At 64.5% G+C, this 20746-nt stretch overlaps 1 protein-coding gene across 4 annotated transcripts in view; it reads right to left on the bottom strand.

Annotated features, from left to right (window-relative positions):
- Window positions 1-4851: 4851 nt before the first annotated feature.
- The window catches only part of NFIC (nuclear factor I C), a 53260-nt gene continuing 37365 nt past the window's right edge, over window positions 4852-20746 (bottom strand). The window contains exons 4-11 of one of the 4 annotated variants that reach the window (XM_032305968.1): window positions 19542-19616; window positions 18659-18782; window positions 17895-18019; window positions 13156-13281; window positions 11572-11756; window positions 10821-10968; window positions 8873-8958; window positions 4880-5005 (exon numbers count right to left, since the gene is read on the bottom strand). In XM_032305968.1, coding sequence (XP_032161859.1) covers window positions 4988-5005; window positions 8873-8958; window positions 10821-10968; window positions 11572-11756; window positions 13156-13281; window positions 17895-18019; window positions 18659-18782; window positions 19542-19616 — 887 coding nt within the window. In that variant the 3' untranslated portion in view covers window positions 4880-4987. Of the gene's footprint in view, window positions 5006-8872; window positions 8959-10820; window positions 10969-11571; window positions 11757-13155; window positions 13282-17894; window positions 18020-18658; window positions 18783-19541; window positions 19617-20746 lie in introns of all 4 variants that reach the window. The other 3 variants (XM_032305958.1, XM_032305973.1, XM_032305981.1) reach the window with 3 other exon arrangements.

Genomic DNA, 20746 nt, shown 5'->3' with positions numbered 1-20746 from the left:
GGCGGGTCAGTGTAGAGGTGGGGGCCTCAGGGGTCCGGAGGGGCAGAAGCGGGGAAACATGGGGGCCCGCGGAGGAAGCTGGATGTAAGGACGGGTCTCTGGAACCCGCCTCCCAACAGCCTCCCCAAAGAAGAGGAGAAACCGGGGTCTCAGAGAGGGAATCCAGGTCAAAATAAAAAGTAGCCATTGTAGAACCTGTATTATGAGAAAAAACTCCAAAAATTATATATATTTATATATATGCATGTGTGTGTACAGAATAGCCCTAAACTGGAGGGGGGGGTCAGAGTACCGTGGGAGGAGCCAGAGTGGGGAGAGGGTCCTCGAGCGGCGCCTCGCGGGGGGCAGGAGATGCTCCCGGCCCCAGGCTCCCACCTAACTGGTCGCCGTCCCCGGGGACAGAAGGTTCCAGAGCAGAGACGGGGATGTGTGGGGCTGAGGCTGGACTTGTCTGCTGCTTGGGGGGTGCAGACACCCCCCAGGTCTCCTTCGGGGTTCCTCTTGGGTCTGATTGTCTAGCTCAGGGTCAGGGGTTGGGAGTGGTCTGGGCTTGGAACTTGGCCGGAGCCTTGGGGCGCCAGACCCCCCTCTCCGCAGCGGGACAGGACTGGTCTTCCCGCCCGTCCGCACCTCCTTTCCACCCTCGTCAGGAGCCCGTGCCCTCGAGCCCGTGCCCTCATGCCAGAGAGGCGTGAGGGCAACGTGCATACATCCAGGAGGCCTCTCTGTTCTCGGCATGGCTGGAGCCCAGGGTCAGGCTGGGGGCCACCCACGGGCAGGGAAGGACCACGGGTGGTGGGGGCTGCAGGCGTGGGAGGGGCCGGGGCTGGAGAACATGTTAGTTTCACACACGTGAAAAACCACGCAGGGCCCAGCGGCCCCTCCCCGTGCCTGCAGCACCAGCCCCACTGAGGGCTGGGGAAGGGGTCTGGCTGGGTCCCTGGGTCTCCGCCTTATTCTGCCTTCCGCCTTCCTGGGGGATGGGGTGGGGGACACACGGGCCCAGGACGGCACTACCGACTCAGCGGGGCACACAACTGGGGACGGGCTGCGCAGGGATGACGTGGCCCCCGCGAAGACCCTCGGGGAGGGGTCCCGGGTGGGACACTTCCTCCCCTCCCCTGGGTGTCTGCTCCCCAGTTCTGGGGGAGAGGGGAAAGGGATAAAACCCAGAAATCTACCGCATGAAACATGACACACAGGGCCTTGAGCTCTCGGATGAAAGGACAAATCACGGCCACGGCCACGGCCACGGCCACTGAGAGTGCGACCTGCCCCCTGCCCCTGACTTGTGGAGGCATCTTTTTAAAAGGCATGGGATGAGCGTCTGATGGTGGATGGAAGTTGGGCTGGCCCACGGGGCTCCTCCCCGCTCCGGGGGCGGCCATCTGCCTACTGTGTCCCCACAGGAGATGGGGGGTGCCGGGGGGCCGGAGCTTAAAGGGCCCAGCCCTCGGACACCCCGCTAACCGGCTGCTACTGTCTCAGCTTTGGTCGAGTAAAAAGCAAAGGAAATTGGGAGAGAGAAGGAAAAAAAAAAAAGAACAAAAGCCAAACAAACCAACAACAACGGAGAAAGGAAGGAACAGAGAACGTGGAGTTGAGGACCAGACAACCGCGTGACGGCCACCGGACCGAGCGGCCTGCGCCCAGGGCTCGTCCCCGCGCCCGCGGGCCACCGGCCGCGCCTGGGGTGGCCAAGCTAGGTCTACGGGGACAGACAGACAGATATTGCATATATTGGGTTTGGCTTCTGTTTTCTGTTTCATCCCAGATAACCGCCCCCCTCCCGGCCCCCGACAGCTGGAAGACAGAGTGGGTGCTGCGGCAGGAGAGGAGCGCCGCCCCCGGCCGGTCTCCAGGGATGGGGGGGCAGCTGGGGAGTCCTTTGGCAAGAAGGAAGAGGGGTTGGGAGGAGAAGGAAGGGAGCCTGGGGGGGGGGGGCGGCAATGTGACCCTGAGCCAGGGGGACGCCAGCCTGCAGGACGGCCACCCTGTGGGGCCAGGGCTCACCCCTGAGGTCCGCCCGCTGCTGTGGGCGGGGGCCTCCGAAGGGACTCCTCTGGAGCCCAGGGGTGGGGTGGGGGCGGCAGAGCACCAGGGCGCGCCCCCCACTGCAGTGGGAGGCGTGGCGACGGGGGGGGGGGGGGCGGGGACGGGGCCGGCCACGGAGCCACTGTTCTGTGGATAGCTTTTCTAAGCGTGGGATTTTCCTTGTTTTCTGTTTTTAATTCTTATTTTTTTAAATTTTTATTTTATTTTTTACAAATAGAAATACATCCCCCTTCGGTTTTTATTTTTTATTTCATGTCATTGTTTCGTCTTTTTGTCTTGGAACTACACGAGCAGAGCATGCGGCTATCTGTGCGCTGATATTGTTTAAAGGTAATACTTATTCTCGGAAGGCAAGGCACATCATGTGGTAGAAAATTTCGTGCAAATTAGGAAACATGGAGTTTTTTTTAAGGATTTTTTTTTGTATCTTTTTTTTTTTTTTAAAGAGGAGGGGGGTAGTGTTGGGGGGGGAAGGGCGGGGGGAGGGGGATAGAGCCAGGTACGATTTGCCATGCAGGGTCAGCCGCAGCGAGCTGGCCTCAGGAGCCAGGTCACAGGAATCCCCGACGAAGCACCATGCAAAGTTAGGTAGCTGGGGGCCGTCAGGCGCCCTCCCCTACCCTGCCTACCCGCACCCTAAGGTTCCCGGCGGAGAAGCTTCCGGATACCCCAGCTGCACGACCCACCCCCTCCTGCCCTCCCGGAGAGCGGCCCATGGTTTGGTCCCCAACAGCTACCCCGTGGAGGGGGGCCCTGGGGACAGACGGACGGACCAAGGGTTCTCGAATGCCTCTGGACAATGGGAGGGGGCTGGGTGGGGAAGGGTCTTTCTCTTGATGGTTGAGTGGGTTTGCCAAGCCCCTTGGGCTGGTTTGGGAGGAAAGTCCAGTTTCTGGGGAGGCTGGGGGGGAGGCTGGCCAGGCCTGGGGAACCAGGAGAGGGCCAGGGGCGCCAGGCTGGGAGCAGATGAGGTGGAGGCCCAGCCCAGGGCGATGGCTTTGGCCCAGGCCAGGGGGTCGGGGGTCGTGGTGGGGAAGGTCTTCCCCAGGCCCAGGCGTGGAGGAGGCCGGTTGGGACTCAGATGGATGGGGTGGGAGGGGTCCCTGTGTTCGGGCCTCATGACCCAAGAACACCTAACACCCGCTCCCAGACTCCCCCACCCAAGATGGCCATCCTGGGGTGGAGGTGGGGATGGGGCCAGGGAGCCAGGGTTGGGGGGGCACCCGGGGTCCCTAGCTTAGTGTTTTTGGAGCGGCTCAACGGAAAACGTTTAGCAGATGGGAGGTCCCCCACATGGCCACAGGGGACCCCCCCAGGTGCCGACCCCCCCCCCGCCCGACAGAAGCCCCCATCCCCCCACCCGGGCTCGCGCGCACCGTGGGTGCCCGGAGGCCCGGCTCTGATGCAACACCCCGGCTGTGCCCCACTTCGGCGGGGGGAAGATGAAAGTGCAAACCGTGGCCCCCCTTTGGGCTGGGAGGCGCCAGGGAGGGGTGTCGCTCCAGGATGTAAGGCACTGGCAGAGGAGGCGGGGGAGGGCCCGCTGGCTTCCCCGGACCCCACCCCCGCGCCCGAGCGCGGCAGGGTTGAGGAGTCTAGCTCTGCCCTTCGGGCCACCTGTGGGGGGGTCCCCATCTCTCTAGCTCTGAGGGGAGCACAGCAGTGAGGGTCAGCGACTGCAGGTGGCTGAGTCGGGGGAGGGAACGGGAGGGGCTGCGGCCACTTCCCATTCCAGCTGGACAAGGGGGCGGGCGGTGGGAATCAGGCACTTAAACCACTCGCTCCCACCTCCCACCTCCGTGGGCTAAGCGGGGGGCAGGGGGGTCCTTCCGTCCCGGGGCTCGGGCGGATGAGGCTCCGGACAGGGTGTCCCCTCCCCGGGAGCTCTGAGTCTCTCCACTCCGCCCCCCCCCCCGCCCCTTCCTCGGAAAGTGCATTTCTTACAGTGTGTGCAACGTGGGTCCCTTCCCGGGGGTGGGTGGGGGGCGCGGAGCAGGGCCGGCGGCGGGATGCGGGGTGGGGGGCCTCCTCTGCCGGGGGTGGAGCTGGGGGGCAATTGCATAGAGACTTTTCTTCCCAAACAGGGTAGGCGCGTGGCTGTGAGCCCAAGTCCGAGCTGGGCTGGTGGGGGCCAGGCGGAGGTCCCTCGGCCAGGGACGCCCCTGACAACGCTCCCGCCACGCGTCCCAGTGCCCTGGCGACACCCAGGGTCTCCCCACAACCCTCTTCTGCCCCTGCCATGTCCCCGCCCAGCCGGGCCTCCACATCGGCCTCTGCTGCCTGCCACCCGCCCCCCTCCACAAGGACCCCCCCCCCAAGCACCCGTCTCCCCACTTGGCAGACACCGTGGCAGAGGCCCGGCGGGTGTCCCGGCGGCGGGGGCACAGGGAGAGGTGGCCTTGCTGGGTGTCCTGCCCGGCGGGGGGGCCCGGGCCGGGGCACTGGGCCGCGCTCACCTGTTCCGGGGCGGAGGCGGGGGGCGGGCGCCCGCCCTCGGAGAGCAGCAGCGGAGATGACTGAGTGAGGACGGCGCCGGCGCGGCGAGCGGCCTCGGAGCGGACCGGACCGGTGGCGGGGCCTGGCCCTCGGGTCCGGCCGCGGCGCCCGAGAGTTCTGAGGGGCGGCCGTCTCTACTGTTCGTCGTCTTGGATGGGTGGGTTCATTTCCATGGTGGTTTTTTTTTTCCGTTTGTCTTTTCTTTGTTGTGGTGGTTGTTGGTGGGGTTTTTGTTTTTGTTTTTGTTTTGCCTTTTTTCCTTTTTGCTTGTTTCCCTCCTGCGTGTGTGTGTCTGTTCTGTCTTTCCGGCCAGGCTGGGAGTCGGCAGGGTCGTCTCGCTCGCTCTAACTTTCCACTGAAAACGTGGGCCGGGGCCGGCAGTGCGGCCCCCTGGGATTCCCGCGACGAAGGAGCAGGGCGTGGGAAGAAATCTTTCTTATCCCAGATACCAGGACTGGGTGCCCAATGGGGACACACGGAGAGAGAGGGAGAGAGAGAGAGAGAGAGATGGGGGTCAGGCTCCCACCATGGACCGCACTGGCCACTGCCCGGTGCACCCGCCTCCCCGGGACCCCTGTCTCCCGTGTCCCAGACGTGTCATAACCTGCTAGGGGACCTCACACAAGGCTGCTGGATGAAACGCAGGGTGCCTAGTGACACCTGATCTCTGGAAAAACCACAGAGAAAACACATTTATGGTGCAACTTCTGGCCTATACTTATGCTGCACCAATTTTTTGAAACTTATTTTTATCACTTGTTTGTCTGGGATTTAAATCTATGGGAGCCTCCTAGAGTTCTGCTTACAAATGGGTCTCTGTGCCTCGGTGCCCCGAGTCTACAAAGTGGGGAGAGGCTGTGGCTCTGACCCGGTTTCCCTCTGCACCCCGAATCTGTACCAAGTGCCACACCGTCCAGGCGACCGGAGCTGTTCACTTTGTTTTTGACAAATGTTAAAACGTTCCCCCCACCAGATTCCCCACGAAGGAGGGACTATGCCTCCAGCCATCCTGTTTCAAAGAAGAAAATACGGTCTCTGAGAAGTCAAGGAATTTGCCCAGGGCCACCAGCGCGGGGGCACCAGAGGGGAATTCCAACTCGGCCTGCGTGGCTCTGGCCCTTGCCTGGCCCCCACCTGGCCCTGGAGAGATCATGACCTCCACTTTCCATGGGGCGGAGGAGTAGGGGTGGGGGTGGGAGGGACTGGGGCACCGGCTCAGGGACGGTTCCAGCCTGGGTCTCCACAGGGAAGCCACAGAACAGCCCTTTCTGGAAAAGCATCCAATCCACCTGCGGGAGGCCGGCCCGGGGAGCCCCCCACCCCCCCGCAACTCAGGCTGCCGCAGCGTCGTCCCTCACCCCTGCTATCAATCAGTTGTGCTTTCCATCGGGCTGTCCCTGTGGGCCATCCCAGTGACCTGGCGCCCTGGCTCCCAGCCCCCCACCTCCAGCCAAGTTCAAGTTCATCTTGGCCATTACCTCATGTCTGGTTTCTGTTGGCAACCAGACAGACTCTGGGCGTGACCCTCCCCCATGGTGGCCTCCCCTCAGCCCTTCCTCCTTCCTCCCTCCCAGGCCTCTGGTCCCAGTAACTTAACATCCTCCCCCTGGCCTGGGGTGCGGGGGGGGGGGGTTGGTGAGGTCCCAGCTCTGGGCCCCCCCGGCCTGGCTGGAGCCACCAGTGTGCCTCCAGCATGTGGCTTAGCCCCTCTGGTCCCGGCTTACTCGTCTGCTGGGTGGGAGTCATGTGCTTCTGGGCAGAAAGGATCCTGGTACAACATGTCAGCAGGGCCCCCCGGGGGGGGGGTCCCCATCACAGCGGAGAGTGGGTGGGGGTGTATGGGCCCATGGAGCCCCAGTCTGGGGACCAAAGTGAAGGACGGCTCAGGACTTCGGGGGGGCTGGTGGGGGGAGATGAAGAAGGCAGGTAACTGACCAAGGGGGAGAGGCACGGATGGGAAGGGGATGTTGATCAGGGGGAGGGGTACTAGTCTGGGAAGGGAAATTAACGGGGTGTAAAGGCGACGCTCGGGGAGGGGGACGGTGATGGGGGAGGGGCTGCTGATGGGGAAGAGGACATTGGCTGGGGGAGGGCACTGATGTGGGGGGAGAGGAAGACGGAAGATGGACAGGTGTGGGGGGGGGAAGCTGCTGGAGGCTGGGGGGGCGGAGCTGGGGGCTGGCGGGGGACAGGAAAGCCAGCGTCCCAGGAATAATGATGGCGGAGGCAGAAGTGCTGACTGGGTCAGAAATGAGAGGCCTCGAAGCTAAGAGCCCTTTGCATCAGGGCTCCAGGAGCGGGCAGCAGGTCTCATGGTCTCCTCCCTTCCCTTAAGGGTCTGCAGGGGGCAGGGAGCAGGCGCCTGACCCACTAGGGAACGGGGGCACCCTTAGTCCAGGGGCCAGGGGTGCACCTGGCGGCAGGGGCTCCCCGGGAGTGGCAGTCCCCGCTCACCCAGGTTGGGGGCCTCACCTTGCCCACAGCCCAGACCCCTCGGGAGCCTCTCACCCAGCTGGCATCTCCCTTCCATGTCCTGGGGGCTCCAGCAACACCAGCCCCAGAAGGTTCTTTCTCATTTCCAGACCCAGCTGTGCCCCCTCCCTCACTTAAAATCCCTCCACGGCTCCCCACGGCTCCCCACGGCCCTGAGGACGAAGCCCACCTTCAGGATGTTTCTGTAGCATTTCCAGCCTTTGTCAGTGCCAAGCCCCTGCCTGGGCACCCCTGCCCTGCTCTCCTGCTGGCCAGCCTTTGTAGCGGCTCCAATCCCTCCCTCCCCGGGCAGGGCGCGAGCTGCCTCTTCCTGAGCTTCCTCCACGCCAGCTGGGGCCCGCTGGCCAAGGGGCGGCCACGAGAAGCAGAGAACCAAAGTATGCCCTGGCCTGCCTGGGTTTCCCTCCTCTTCCAGAACATCTGCTGGAAGGCAGAGGTTGAGCATGGGGAGGTGAGGGGCTGGGAGCCCGGAGAAGAGTTAAGCAGGCAAGGCGTCCCCCAGCCACTTCGGTTTCCGAAGCAGATGGGACATTCCCAGCCTCTAACTGGGGGCAGGTGAGGAACCACGGGCTCCGGAGCCCTGGGGAGTGGGGACTGACAGAGGGTGGCCACGGGGTCCCCAAAACCCAATGTGCGGAGTCCTGGAGTCGCCCCAGCTTGCTGAGGGCCCCTGACCAAGGGGTCCCTGTCTGGATCCTAGCCAGAGCTCTGCCGAGGCAGAGTACTCAATATTTGGAGGCAGCAAGGGTATGTGGGGCCGTCTTTGTCCCTGGGTGCCCTTTCTAAAGAAAACTGGTCCTGAAGGAGCGCTCCCTGGGAGGTGTCTGAGGCCAGAGAACGAGACAGAGGTTCAGAGTGGGTAAAGCAGAGCCAGGTGTGAGCCCCGGCCTCCCGACCCCAGCATCACTGCTGAGGCCCCGGCAGGGAGGGCGGGCAACAGCTCTGCAGATCCGGGCATTGGGGTCCTGCAGCGCCTGGCTGACAACCTCCCACACCCTCCCCGACACATACTGGGAAGCAGGGACTCCGGGCTCCAGACCCCACCTGCACCACCTGCCAACAGACGGCCAGCCAGCAGCGGCGCGGACTCAGACCCCAGACCCCAAACCCCGGAAGCTGAGAGCCACGCATCTTAGCTCTGGACCCATCAGGGCTCTGCTCTCCCCTCCTGCGTGGCCTCAGGCAACTCGCTCTTCCTCTCTGAGGCCCCGGGTCTGGTCTTCCGCTCCCCCACCACCACCCTGCGGCACACTCGGCCCCATGGGGCACACTCAGCCTCAGCCCCCCTCTGCACATCAGAGACCGCGGCCCCGGGCGCGGGCTCTACTGGGGGGCCCCGTCCCCCGTCTGCCTCCATTTCCCTGGCTGCCGCTGGAGTCCTCGAGTCCGCGGCTACCCTCGGTCCCCCTTCCTCATGCCCCCTCTGGCCAGCAGCACGGAAGGGGACGAAGGCTGGAGGCTGCAAGCTTGGGCGGACGCGCTGTGTGATCCTGGGCAGATCCCCTCGCCTCTGCGGGCCTCAGTCTTCCCATCTGCACAAATGGGCCTGGGGTGGTACCAGCCCCGGCCTCGTGGCAGCTTGGCCATGAGGGTCTCCCCGTTGGGAAGCGGCAAGCGGGGCTGGAGGCTGTACCACGTCCCCGGGCGCGGGCTCGAGGCCCTGGGAGGGTACGGGCAGCTGGACCCCCTACCACGCACAACGGCCACTGCTCCAGGGTTACAGCCGGAGTGGCGTGGGACCAGCAGGCCGGCCTCTCCCTGCGCCCCCAGGCGGGGCCCTCTGCCCTGCCCCGCCCCGCGCCCCCCCAGCCGGCCTCTCGGCCCCTACCTGTGCCTGATAAATGCCCGCTGGATCCCTTGGTCCTAATCCCACAAAGGAACGGTTTGCAGGGGACGTGCCGGGCGTAGAGTAGGCTGCGGGGAGAGAGACCGAGAGCCCGTTAGCAAAGGGGGCTGTGCGGGAGCACCCAGAGAGAGTGGCCGCTGCCCAGGGTCACACAGCCGGCCTCCACACCCCGCACCCGGCGTCTCCAAACCTGCCGCCCTCCCCGGCCGCTCCGGGCGCCCCGGAGAGCCCACAGCGCCGGGCCCTGGGGTCCCGCAGGCGGGGCATCTGCTGATGGAAGGCGCGAGATGAGATCCAGAACCAGAGACGGACCGTGCGTGACTCAGGGCCATCTGCTCCCGCGGCCTGCACCCCCTGCGGAGTGCGTGCGTCACGGAGGGCGCGTCACTGACTCCTCCTCCTCTCGGAGGTCACACGGGCAAGGCTGGGTGTTTGCGGGCACACGCGCACACACGTTTCTAGTTACGCTCACGTTTAGAGTTGTGTCTTCCTCCCCCCCAGCTACGTGCCGCTGGTGAGGGAATAATTCTCAGCCCGAGGCTGCCGGGGAGGTTGGGGGCCTGGGACAGGCTGGGCCCAGGGTGGCGGGAGGGTCCCTGCGTGGGATCGGCCAAGCTGCCTGTGCCCCTAGAGCCGGGTGCGGAAGGAGAAGAGGGAGTTCACGGCCCGGTCCTGTGGACCTGCAGAGGCCTCTACCCAGCGAGCGTGACGGCTGGTCCCATTTTACAGATGAGAGTGGTCAGGGCGGGGGGTACCCGGGCCAGTACCCTCTGCTCCCCGCCTGGCGTGGCGCTGAATGTCGTCCCCGGTCTCGCCCCTCCCCTCGCTCCCCGCCAGCCGACTGGGTACCCTGCGACCTCGCTATTTTACGTCTTGAGAAAACAGGAGGCTCAGAGGGCAAGGACGTTTCCGTGAAGACACACGGGGACTGAGCTTCAGAGACGGGATTCAAACCCGGCGCCTACGCCACATCTGGCACAGAGAAAGTCCTTCCACTCCTGCAGCTGCCCTGGGTCCTGGCTGGCCCCGGATGGTGGGGACAGGGGCGCGCCTGCGGGGCCCCCCGTACCCCGGCCAGGTGTGGTGAGAGCGATGCTCGGAGTGTGACGGGCAGACTGAGAGGTCTGGGGTTTCGGAGATCACCTGCTTGGGACAGCAACTGAGACGGCGTGGCGAGGACGGCCCAGAGTAGGCAGCGCGGAGGAGCGCGCATGGCCCCCCTGAGCCTGCACGGGGGTTCAGAGAGAGCCACTCCTGATGGGGGGTGGACTCCAGGACTGCGATTTTCGGAGCCACTTCCCAGCCTGGAGCAGCCCCGGCCTGGGGGGTGCAGGAGGACCAGCAAATGGTCATCTGGAACCACATCCAAAGGACGGAAAGTTCTAGAAGGCGAGGCAGTCAACTCAAGGCCTTCTAAGGTCAGGTGGGCAGGTGGGGACTATCCCATCCAGAGGCGTGGCCCAGCCTGGGTCACCAGCAGGAACGGAGCCCGTCGGGGCTGTGTTTTTTTGTTGAGAACCCACAACTCTGAAATATTCACATGAACTGTCCTGACTCTAAGACAACAACAAATTCTCCCTTTCCACCAACAACGGGCATCTGGGGGCCACCTCTGCCCCCAAGGCCACTAGTCTGAGATCGTTACCTACTGCCACCTGCCTGCTGCACGGAGGAGGGCGAAGGGGCCGGGAGCGGGCACGCAGGGACCCCAGACGCGCCTCTGGTCCTCTCCTGCCATTCCCTAGGGCTGCCTTGGCCCCAAGTGGGCCCGACCACACGGCCCCCAGGGCCTCTATCCGGGGACCCACCAAACTCACCGGTACCCCGCGGGCCGGGCCCGAACCCCTGACCCCAGCAGTCGGGGAGGGGGGAGGAGGGGGCCCCTCAGGGACGCCCGCCCTGCCACGGGCACCGCTTCCCGAGTGCTTACAGGGCGAGGTCGGCGACGTGCTTCCTCCCTCGGAGGTGGGTTTGGTGGCGGGGGGGAGCGCCAGCCGCGGGAGCCCAGGGGGCGGGGGTACCAGCATCTGAGCAGAAAGGCAGTGACTGGACATTTTGAGCTGACCACTTCCATTTAACTGGGAGGAACAGAGAGACAGGTGGTTAAGGCGGCGGGCGCCCCCTCTGCCTCGGGCGGCCAGCGACGGCCCTGCCGGGGGAGGGCCGGGCTTGGCGTGACCGGGCGAGTTTGGTGGGTACCGCTGCCGCCCCCTCGCCTGGCCCCGTAGGCTTCTAGAAGCATCCTGGGACCCTGTGTCTCCTCCTGAAGCCACTCTTTACCCATCTGTTCCTTCCACGAGACGCCACCTAGACCTGACCGGGGTCTGACCCCACGGGTGGGGCTGTACACTCCCCTTGTCCACCTCGCCCACGGCTCCAAAACGCAGAGGGCTCTGAACCCCGAAAGCTAGTCTGGAGAAGATGGGCCTGCGCCGAGGCCCCAGACCGTGTGTGACTCGGGGGGCAAACTGTGTGCTGTCCATTCCGGCACCGGGAACAGCCTTCGTGCTGACCTGGCCCGGCTCCCGGCACTTCAGGCAGGGCCACGCGGCCCCGCCGTCCACGAAACCATTTAAGATGGGGGCTGCCTGATGGAGGGCCCCCCGGGGAGGTCCCCTGGAGCCCCGTGCGGGCAGGTGGCCCCGTGGGGCAGAGGGGAGGCCCAAGCCCCCCAGACTCACCGGTCCGGGCTGCTGGCTGGCTGGGTCACAGGCCAGCGACACGAGATCTTTGAGCGGGTCCTGGGGGTTGAGGTGAGGCGGGTAGCGGATGGCCGTGTGCGGGAAGTAGGTGGAGGCCGTCTGAGGCAGGATGGAGGTCGTGGGGAAGTGCAGGGCGGAGGACGGGTGCGGGCTCCGGGCGATCCCTGCAGACAGCGGGAGGGCGGTCAGTGCGGGCTCGGGCTGCGCACGCGGTCTCTCCGCGGCTGGGTCTGCAGGCACGAGCCCCCCGCAAAGCAAGTCCCGGCTTCACGCGCTCAAGCTTGAGCGGCTCTACCGTATGCCCAGGGGTTTCCGGTATCACCATTTTTTAAAGCAGATTCCACACCCAGCATGGAGCCCCACGTGGGGCTTGAACTCACGACCCTGAGATCAAGGCCTGAACTGAGATCGAGAGTCGGACACTGAACCAATGGAGCCCCCCAGGCGCCCCGGTTCCGTCTGGTTTTGAGACAGGACATGGAGGCTCTCTGAGGTTATGTTCCCCGTCCCAGACCAAGTAGCCGGCAGGTGGCAGACCCAGGGCTGCCCCACAGCCCACCCCAGGGCTCAGCCCGCTCTCTGTAGACAGTGTACTGGTTTCTAGCACATTCTCTGGGCAACCAGTATGACAGTTCCTTTTAGGACACTCTCATCATCCTGAAAGCCAACCCTGTCCCCCATCAGTGGTCACCCCCTGTCCCCTCCCCAACAACCATGAGTCCCCCCCGGCCCCCTTCCCGTCCGTGGAGGAGCCTGGTCTGGGCGTGTCACACGCGTGGACTCACATCCCGTGCGGTATGGCCTTCAGTGTCTGGTTCCCTCCCCAAGCGTCGTAGGCTCGGGGTCCGCCCGTGAGGGCGCCTCGCTCCTGCTCGCGATGAGCAACGGGCCTGCGTCGGACTTGCTTCCTTTCCTTCTTCTAAACCACCCGGTAACTCCTAGAACATTCCCATCCCCCCAACCGCAGCCCTGCTTCCGTGACCACTCCCTCCCCTCCTCTCTCCCGCTGCCAGTGAACAGTGCGGACGTCTGGCTTCTCGGGCCCCAGGTCCTCCTGCAGCTACTGGGCTCTGCCCACCACCGCCTGGGAGCCGCCGCAGACGGCGTGTCCACGGGTGGACGCGGCCAGGCAGCCCCGGAACCCGCGTGCGCGTCTGCCCTCGTGGGGCACCAGAGCATCATCATCGTGAAAACCGGCTCCCCGGCGACATTCAAGCCCTCGATCTAGCTCATTTGGTCCTAAACACAGTCCCCTGTACCCCCTGGGTGGCCTTCACGTGGCCTGGCCTGTGTCCACCCCCTTCTGGGATCTCCCGACCCTCTGCAGGCTGAGCATAAGATAAGGCGAGCAGGCGGAGGGGCCAGCCCAGCCCAGAGCCCCTTCTGGTACAGACGGGGACACTGAGGCCCGAGAGGCGGATCAGGGCCAGGCGCCCCGAACCATGGCACGTCCAGGTGTTCTTGTCTGGCCGGGAGGCGACGGCCATAGGACTCATGTTCAGAGGGCCCGAGGGGCGTCCCTGGCCGAGAGGGACCTGGTCGGAGGGACGGCCGCGCGCTCACCGCTGTGCACGGCGATGACAGGCCGGTGGTGCTGGGTGAAGCTGGAGAGGCGAGGGGAGTCCTGGGGAGACGGGCTGTGGAAAGGTGACTTGTCCATCTCCGTCTTCTTTACCGGCGACGAGATGCCTGCGTGGGGGGGGGTCCGAAGGTCACAGGGCCGCAGGCAGCCAGAGCCCGGCCCTTCCTTCTCCCAGCACCCCGGGGGGCGAGGGCCCGGGAGCCCACTGTCCGGGGGCGGGGGGCGGGAAACCGGGGCTCCGAGCACAGAGGGGGTGGTCGCCCAGGGTCACGTGGGCCGTGGAGCCAGGCGCCTGGGGCCCATGGAGGGCTGCGGACATCAGGCCTGGCCCCCGCCTTCTCTCCTGGACACAGGCAGGTCCGCTCGGGGCTGCCCCGACTCCCTGGGCCACCAGGGCCCTGGACAGAAGGCCACAGGGTCCCTCGGGAAGGTCCACCTGGCAGAGGTGAGCCGGCAGGACGCGTGCGGACCTCATCCTTGCTGTGGTGAGGACAGAATTTCCTGTGGGGCCATCGTGAGGGACATGGGAGACGGGGCACGACAGCTGTCAGACCAGGGCCTGGCACCCGCCCGGCCTGCAGCCCCAGCCCAGGGGCCTCACCGTCTCCCCAGGGCACCCAGGGGCCCTCCAGAAACAGGCGAGCCCCCTGCGCCCCCACCCCTGCCATCGCCCAGACGTGTCGGTGGAAGGTGCTAAGGGCAGAGTCCCAGGCCCGGCTCCACCCCTGCGACCAGAATCTCGAGGGGCAGGGTCTGCAGACAGCTCTGCTCAGAAATGATTTTTAAGAATATTACCCAGAGTGACACGTACCCACAGAGACCCAGAGTGGACTCAGGCACATTGGGGTGCGCCTTCCCTCCCACCGAGCACTGCGGACGTAGGGGCCGGCCATCCCGGGGCGGGGGCTTCCCGCCTGCTGCAGGCCAGACAGCACCTTGCCACCCCCCAGCAGCCCCCCCCCCCGGTGTGGCAAGCACACACTGGGTCCCCGGGCCGAGTCGCCCTGGCGGGAGCCACTCGGTTTCCAGGATATCCGGTCACACAGGCCCCCGAGCCCTCTCCTGCGCTGTGTTCCCTTGGCCACGCTGTGGGGTCCTGCCTCTCGCGGTCCCTCCCATAGCCATGCTGGTGGTGACCAGCTCTGGGAACCAGCGCCCCCCTCCACAGCCACGGGGCAGCCCGGAGGTTCCGCTGTTACAACCCCGCTCACTAGACCGGCACGCACGCGGTGCAGGGAGCGCGTGAGCCCCGGGACCTGCGTCGGTGGGCCTGGACGCTGGGCAGCCACGATTTCCCAGGGAACAGCTCTGCCCCGAACAGCCATCAGCTGGCCCCATCACTGTCACTCTCTGGGAGGGGCCAAGGGAGCGCTGAGCAGTGTCCCCAGCCCCAACACCTCGGAGCCAGGAGCCCCTTCCCAGAGCCGGAGCAGAGACAGCCCTGTCCTGATGTCGGCCTGGGGTCCCTGGGGGCAGAGTGGGCAGGGCACGTCTGGTACCGCTCCCAGCAGCCCCGGGCAGGGCTCCCAGGAGTCACCCTCACTCCACAGATGGGAACCCTGGCTCAAGGCCACCAAGCTGAGACGTGGTAGAACTGACTCCGACCTCCACCAGCCACGCCCTGCACCCCTCCTGCCCCTGCCGCAGCTCGATGAGAGGAGGGAAGCCCCCCCACGTGACAGAGAGAGCAGGGAGTCGCCTGCCTCACCCAGTACCATCACTGTAAGGGGGGGGGGTGCCCCTGGCAGGACGGCCCCAGGAGCAGCAGGAACCAGGCAGTCTGGAGGGTGCCCCTTTCTGGCCCTCAGAGGTGCGTCATCAGGGAAGGCCTCGGGAGGGGTGGCCAGGAGGAGGAAAGGCACTCCTAACCTGGGCACAAAAAGGGCAAAGGCCTGAGAGGTGGGGCTGTGGGGCTGCTGCCGGGGGCAGGGGGGACAGGATCCCTCCCCCACTCCCTCTGCCGCCCAGGGAAGGGATGCTGTGGTGGGGTGGGGGGGCTGTTAGCTGAGCCCTGCCCTTGTGGCCAGAGCAGAGGAAGGGAGAGGGTGCTCTAATCAGCTTAGCCCTCTTAATGAGCAGCTAATTGGGGGCTGTCTAGACAGGAAGCTGGACGAAGCCAGGAGGAGGAGAAAATGGGGGAGGGGGGAAGAGATGGGAAGGGGAGGAGAGGGAGGCGGGGCAGAGGAGGGGGGAGGAGGGCAGAAGGGGGAGGGGGAGGAGGAAGGGGAAGAGGAGGGGGAGGATGAGAATCCATCTTCCCCACCAGGCTGGGAGCACCCGCAGGGCCCGAGGCACCCACACTGCGGGGGTTTATACTGAGGGCCTCGAGGGAGGGAGCCAGTTTGCCATCACCGGAGGCAACCAACGGAGGCTAGAGGGGACAGATCCCCTCTGACATCCCCACCGCCCCCGCCCTGTACACAGCCAAAGCGGGTGTGGGCTCCTCCCCCCGTCCTGCCCCACGGCTGCCACTTCATGCTCAACGCAGGAAGTTCAGACCAAGCTCCACTGACTCTCTCAAACATTTCCTTCCTTTTAATGTTTTTGGGTTTTTTGGTGCTTCCTGCATTGAAAGCTAGCTTTCTGACTCCCACCCCTTCACTTTTTCTCATCCACAGACTCAAGGCTATAATTTTTCCTCTCGGGGCTGCGGTGGCTACATCACAGAGGCTGTCCTCTGCCTCTAAACAGCATGTTCATATGTAGACCGTCTCGCTAATCAGAGCCAACAAAGAGTGCTCTCAGCTTCCAAGCAGTAAATGGCGGGGCAGAAGTTAACGGTCTCCTCAGTATCCGCTGTACCCTTCTTCCTTAGTAGCAGAACCCTTAAATTTGAGATGGGCACATACTTGTTGAAAATGACATCTCCTAGTCCCTTGGAGCACAGTGTGGCCATACCACCAACTCAGGGGCACAGAGATAAACAAAGGAGATTAAGTGCCTTTTCTGAGCATTATTCTTAAAGGGCAAGGACATGCTCAGACTGGACCCTTCTTCTCTCCTGCTGGCTGGAAAACAGACATGATGGCTGGAGCTCCAGCAGCTCTCTTGGACCATGAGGTGGGAACGAAAACCACATTCACTGGAGCATAAGGCAGGAGCCCAAGTCCTGCACACAATACACGTCCAGCATTGTTGATGGTTGAACATTTACTTTCAAGAGAAAGTAATTCTCATTTCTCACAATCAAACTTAAAGCCTTATTAAACGCAGGATTTTAACAGAGACAAACCTGACAGAAACAGGGAACGCACAGAGAGAGTGAGTCACAGAGACACTCTGACCCGTAAATCAGAGCCTATAAAGAGCAGATCCTCCCAAAGTTAGGCAGCTGCTCTGAGAGCCGGCCCAAGCGAAGAGCAAGGACTCTCGGGGCTCCAATGCTACAACCAGATGTCCTAGAGACCGACTCCTAGAGATGACACAAAGAATAGACTGTGTCTTTATAAAGACACAAAGAATGAACTGTGCCCCCCGCACTTACCCTGTACTTCAAGAAAGTGGCTGTAAGCACGTGCCTCCTTCCGCCTCCAGGAGAGAACAGTTAGCTCATCAATCCCACTTGGGACACAAGGAAACGGGGGGCTCAGAGAAGTCAAGTCACCTGCCCAAAGTTACACAGCCCACACAGCGAGGCAGCGGTCCCGCCGGTCTCTGCTCTAACGGTCACGTTAACTACCTTCCAGGAATCCTGCAGGTGCGACGGACACTCTGCATAGACGGAGTTTTAAAGACAAGCAGGCCCTCGGGGGACAGGAGACAAGCAAGCCCCTCTTCGGGTTTGGTGCGTGCGCAGGCTGTGCCAGGCTGGTTTTAGGGGCACCAGATGCGCTACCTCACGTCACCCCCGCGACAACCGCGGGCGGGGCTGCAGGCACCAACAACCCCATTTCGCAGAGCCGGAGACCGAGGCTCAGCGCAGCGGCTGCCCAGCGCCCGGGTCGGCGACCCCAGGCTACTCCGCGGCTCGAGCCCCCATTACGCGCCAGGGTCGGGACGCGGCGGGGCTTCCGAAATCTGCGGCGCGGGGCCCGCGGAGGCTCCGCGCGTCGCCAGGACGCCGTGCCCCGGGAGAGGCAAGCGCGGGGCCGCCCTGCGCCCCGGGTCGCGACAATCCCCGAGGCCGGCGCGCTGCAGAGCAGAGGCCGGACTCCTCAGAGGAGAGCCGCGGCGCAGACGCGGACCCCCGGGGAGGGAAAGCCGCGCAGGGGCCCTGGGGAGCCGAACGGGCCGCCCCGAACGGGAGCCCACGCGGCCAGCAGCGCGACAGGCGACACGAGGGCGTCGGGGGAAGAGCGACGGGGCCCCGAGGGCGCGGCACTCCCTCGCGGGGACGCGAGCTCCCCGGGAACACGTGGCAGAGGGGACCCCCTCGACGACGGTCTGTGGCCGACCCCGGGGGGCAGCGCCCTGCCCATCGGAAGCGCTGCCGAGTCCACTGCGGAAGCCGCGGAGACGGACCCCACGGGGATGAAGCCTTACCGGGCAGCGCACCCGCTCCGCTCTCCGCGTCTCAGCGGAACCAAAGAGCTCGGGAACGGCAGCCCGGACTCCCAGCGGCGAACCGCCCGCGCGACTACAATTCCCAGGAGGCTCCGCGGCTCCACACCCCCGAGCCTTCCCGCACCCGGGGGGCCCGCGCAGTGCCTGCCGGAATATGTAGTCCCCGCCGCCGTAAGGCCGACCCCGAGGCCGGCTCCGCCCCCGCCGCCAGCCCCACCTCCTTCCATGTCCTCAGTCCAGTTGCGGCTGCTACTCGTGGGAGAGCTGGGCGAGGTGTAGTAATCGCCGCCGGGGCTCGTGTCCACGTCTTCCTCCATCGAGCCCGATTTGTGCCGCTTGCTCCTAAAGGGTGAGGGAAGGAGAGAGCAAGCCCGTTACCACGGCCACCCGAGGAGGCCGGGCGGGCGGCGCTGACTTCCGGGCCCTGGAGGGCGGGCGAGCGGGGTGCTCTCGCGAGACGTCGCGGGAGCCGCGTGAACACCGGCCTCCACCGGCCTCCACCGGCCTCCACCTGCCCATGGCGCCGACGGGACGCGCGCGGCGGGGGGCGGTGAGGGGCTCGGGCCGGGCAGGCGGCAAGCTAGCGGGCTGCGGACGGAAACCCCGGAGGCCTGGCTCGTCACGGGGCCTGCCGTGGACCCTAGAACCTCGCGGCCGGACCACGGTCCCATTTTACAGATGGGGAAGGCCGCGCAGACGGTGTGACCTGCTCCAGGTTGCAGAGCGAGACCCGGTGTCTGCCTTCTGGTGGGCTCTCAAGGGCCGGGCTCACGGGACTCAAGGCTGGGGGGACGCTGCCTGGGGCGTCGGGGCTGGGGAAAGCAGCGCTTGGGGCTGGGTTTTGAAGGATCAGTAGGAGTTTACCACGTGGCCCTTGAAAGCAGGCACTGCTGGGAGAGGAATGAGCCATGGGGGGGGGGGGTCAGATGGGCGTGGGGGAGGGTTCGTTGAATGCCCCCAAAGCGGGGACCAGGCACGTACCCGCTGGAGGAAGTGCTGGGTAGGGTTCTTCTCATGCCTGTGCTGGCTGGATTCAGGTCATACGCCAGGTGCCCCTGGAGCTCCCCGAGGGAGAAGTTGGGTCCTGTCCCAGTCACCACGGGGGCTGCGGAGGGCAAGAAAGAGCAGAGTGAGAGATGGCAAGGTCCAGGGCTGCCCTGTGCCCTGGAGGGTGCCGAGAGCCATCTGGGGGCTAGCCAGTCCCAAAGGGAACCCCTTCCCTGATCGGCGTGGTTCCTAATTTGGCTGAAACTGTCCTTATCCTATGGATCAGAAGAGCAAAGCCTGCAAGAGAGGCCAGGGGCACGCTGCGAGGCAGAGCCAGAGCTGGGGGCCAAGCTTCTGAGTGCTCCCTGAGGCCAGGTTCTGCTGATGGGCAGGGAGGACCACGGTCAGGGTGAAGGCCGGACAGTGCCCAGGACTCCCTGGGGTGGAATTCAGTCGGGGTGTCCCAGGAGTAGGTCCCCAGCAGGTCCATTAGGAAGGTAAGGGAACAGGAGGCAGAGAGAGGAAGGGGATGGGGCCCTTTGGGATCTCCTCCTGGAGGGGGCGGGAGGCCCCGGAAAGGATAAAGGGGCAGAAGGTTTTCCAGCACCCTCCCTCCACCATGTGGAGTCTGTTAACTGGGAAGGAGCTTGTGGCCCTGACCTTGGGCTCTAGGAGGGCCTGGATGCCACCCTTCCTAGGAACCTTGGCTTGGTGACAGGGGAGTGGGGCAGGGTGATGGGCTCCTCGCCGCTCCCTGAGACCCTTTCTCTCTCAGAGCCACAGCCCCCACAAAGCCCCTTCTCCTTCTCCAGTGTCCCTCCCCTGTGGGGGTCCCTCCCCCTCCGGATCCCAGCACAGGGTGGGCAGGGACACTCACTCCGGGACACTTGGATGAGCTCCGTGACACTGAACACACCGGAGGTGACAAAGCTCTCCTGGAAATCCGTGGTGTCTGGAACAGGGAGAAAACGGGGCTCACTGGATCTGTTTCCTTCTTCGACACGCCAGGCACTGGAGAGGTCGCCTTGTCTACCCTCTGCAGCCCCGCGGCAAGACGGAGGTAGAAGCTGGATCCGGGTTCGAATCTCGGCTCTGCTGTCCAGATCTGATCTTGGGCAAGTCACTGCCCATCCCTGAGCCTCCCTGCTCCCTAATCTCGGAAGTGGAGGCCGCACACCCCGCCACCTAGGGAGGCTTACACGTAGAAATCAGCTGCCCAGGAGGGGCTGGACTGCTTTCTTCCCGTCACTCCTTACAACACCCGATGCCCCATCTTCTTACCCCTGCCCCTCCAGACTGGGAGCTCTGTGATGTTCTGTGTGCCCGGGTCCCACAGTGTCCCTAGCGCCCAGACCAGAGCCAGGCCAGCAGCAGCGGCTCAGAACCAAAGGCTGAATGGAGGGTCCCCCTGCAGCAGTTAAAAATCCCCAGTGTCCCCAGAACCACTTCTGCCTAATGATAGAGGAAGAGGGACCTGCCTCTCCGGTGTGGGGTGGCCAGGGCTCATTTTATGGGTTTGGAAACAGGTTGGCTCCGAGAGGGCGGGAGGCCTGGCTGACCTCAGACAGCTGGGAAGCCTGTTGTGCCCCCAGAGGTCCACTCGGGCAGGACTCAACTTGACAAGCACTGACCAAGTGCCTTCAGTGTCCAGTTCCAAGCTAGGCGCTGTGGACACTGTGGGAACGAGGCAGTCACAGTGGCCCGCTCTCCTGGGACTCACTGTCCAGTGTGGGCAGTGGACACCACGTGACTTCAGTAAGGCACAAAACCCTGTATGTAAATGTGCACAGAGCCGTGGTTTACGACAGCCCCGACTGGAAACAATCCATCAGCATACTAACGGAGCCACAAAACGTGGCCCATCCACACGGGGAGCGTCCCTTGGCCTCGAGCAGGAGTGAGGTGCCCCACATGCCGCATGGGGATGGACCCCAAGCCCATGACGCTCAGGGAGGGAACCACATGGGGTGTGAGTCCACGCGTGTGACACGTCCAGAACAGGCTCCTCCACAGACAGGAAGGGGGTTTGTGAGGGCTGGGGGGAGGGGATGGGGTTGCTTTTCAGGTGATGGAATGTTCTGG

This window comes from Mustela erminea, chromosome 1 (genome assembly GCF_009829155.1).
Source record: "Mustela erminea isolate mMusErm1 chromosome 1, mMusErm1.Pri, whole genome shotgun sequence".
In the NCBI taxonomy this organism is placed as follows: Eukaryota; Metazoa; Chordata; class Mammalia; order Carnivora; family Mustelidae; genus Mustela; species Mustela erminea.
Note: the sequence above shows the minus strand (reverse complement) of the source record. Positions and strands in the feature narration are given on the sequence as shown.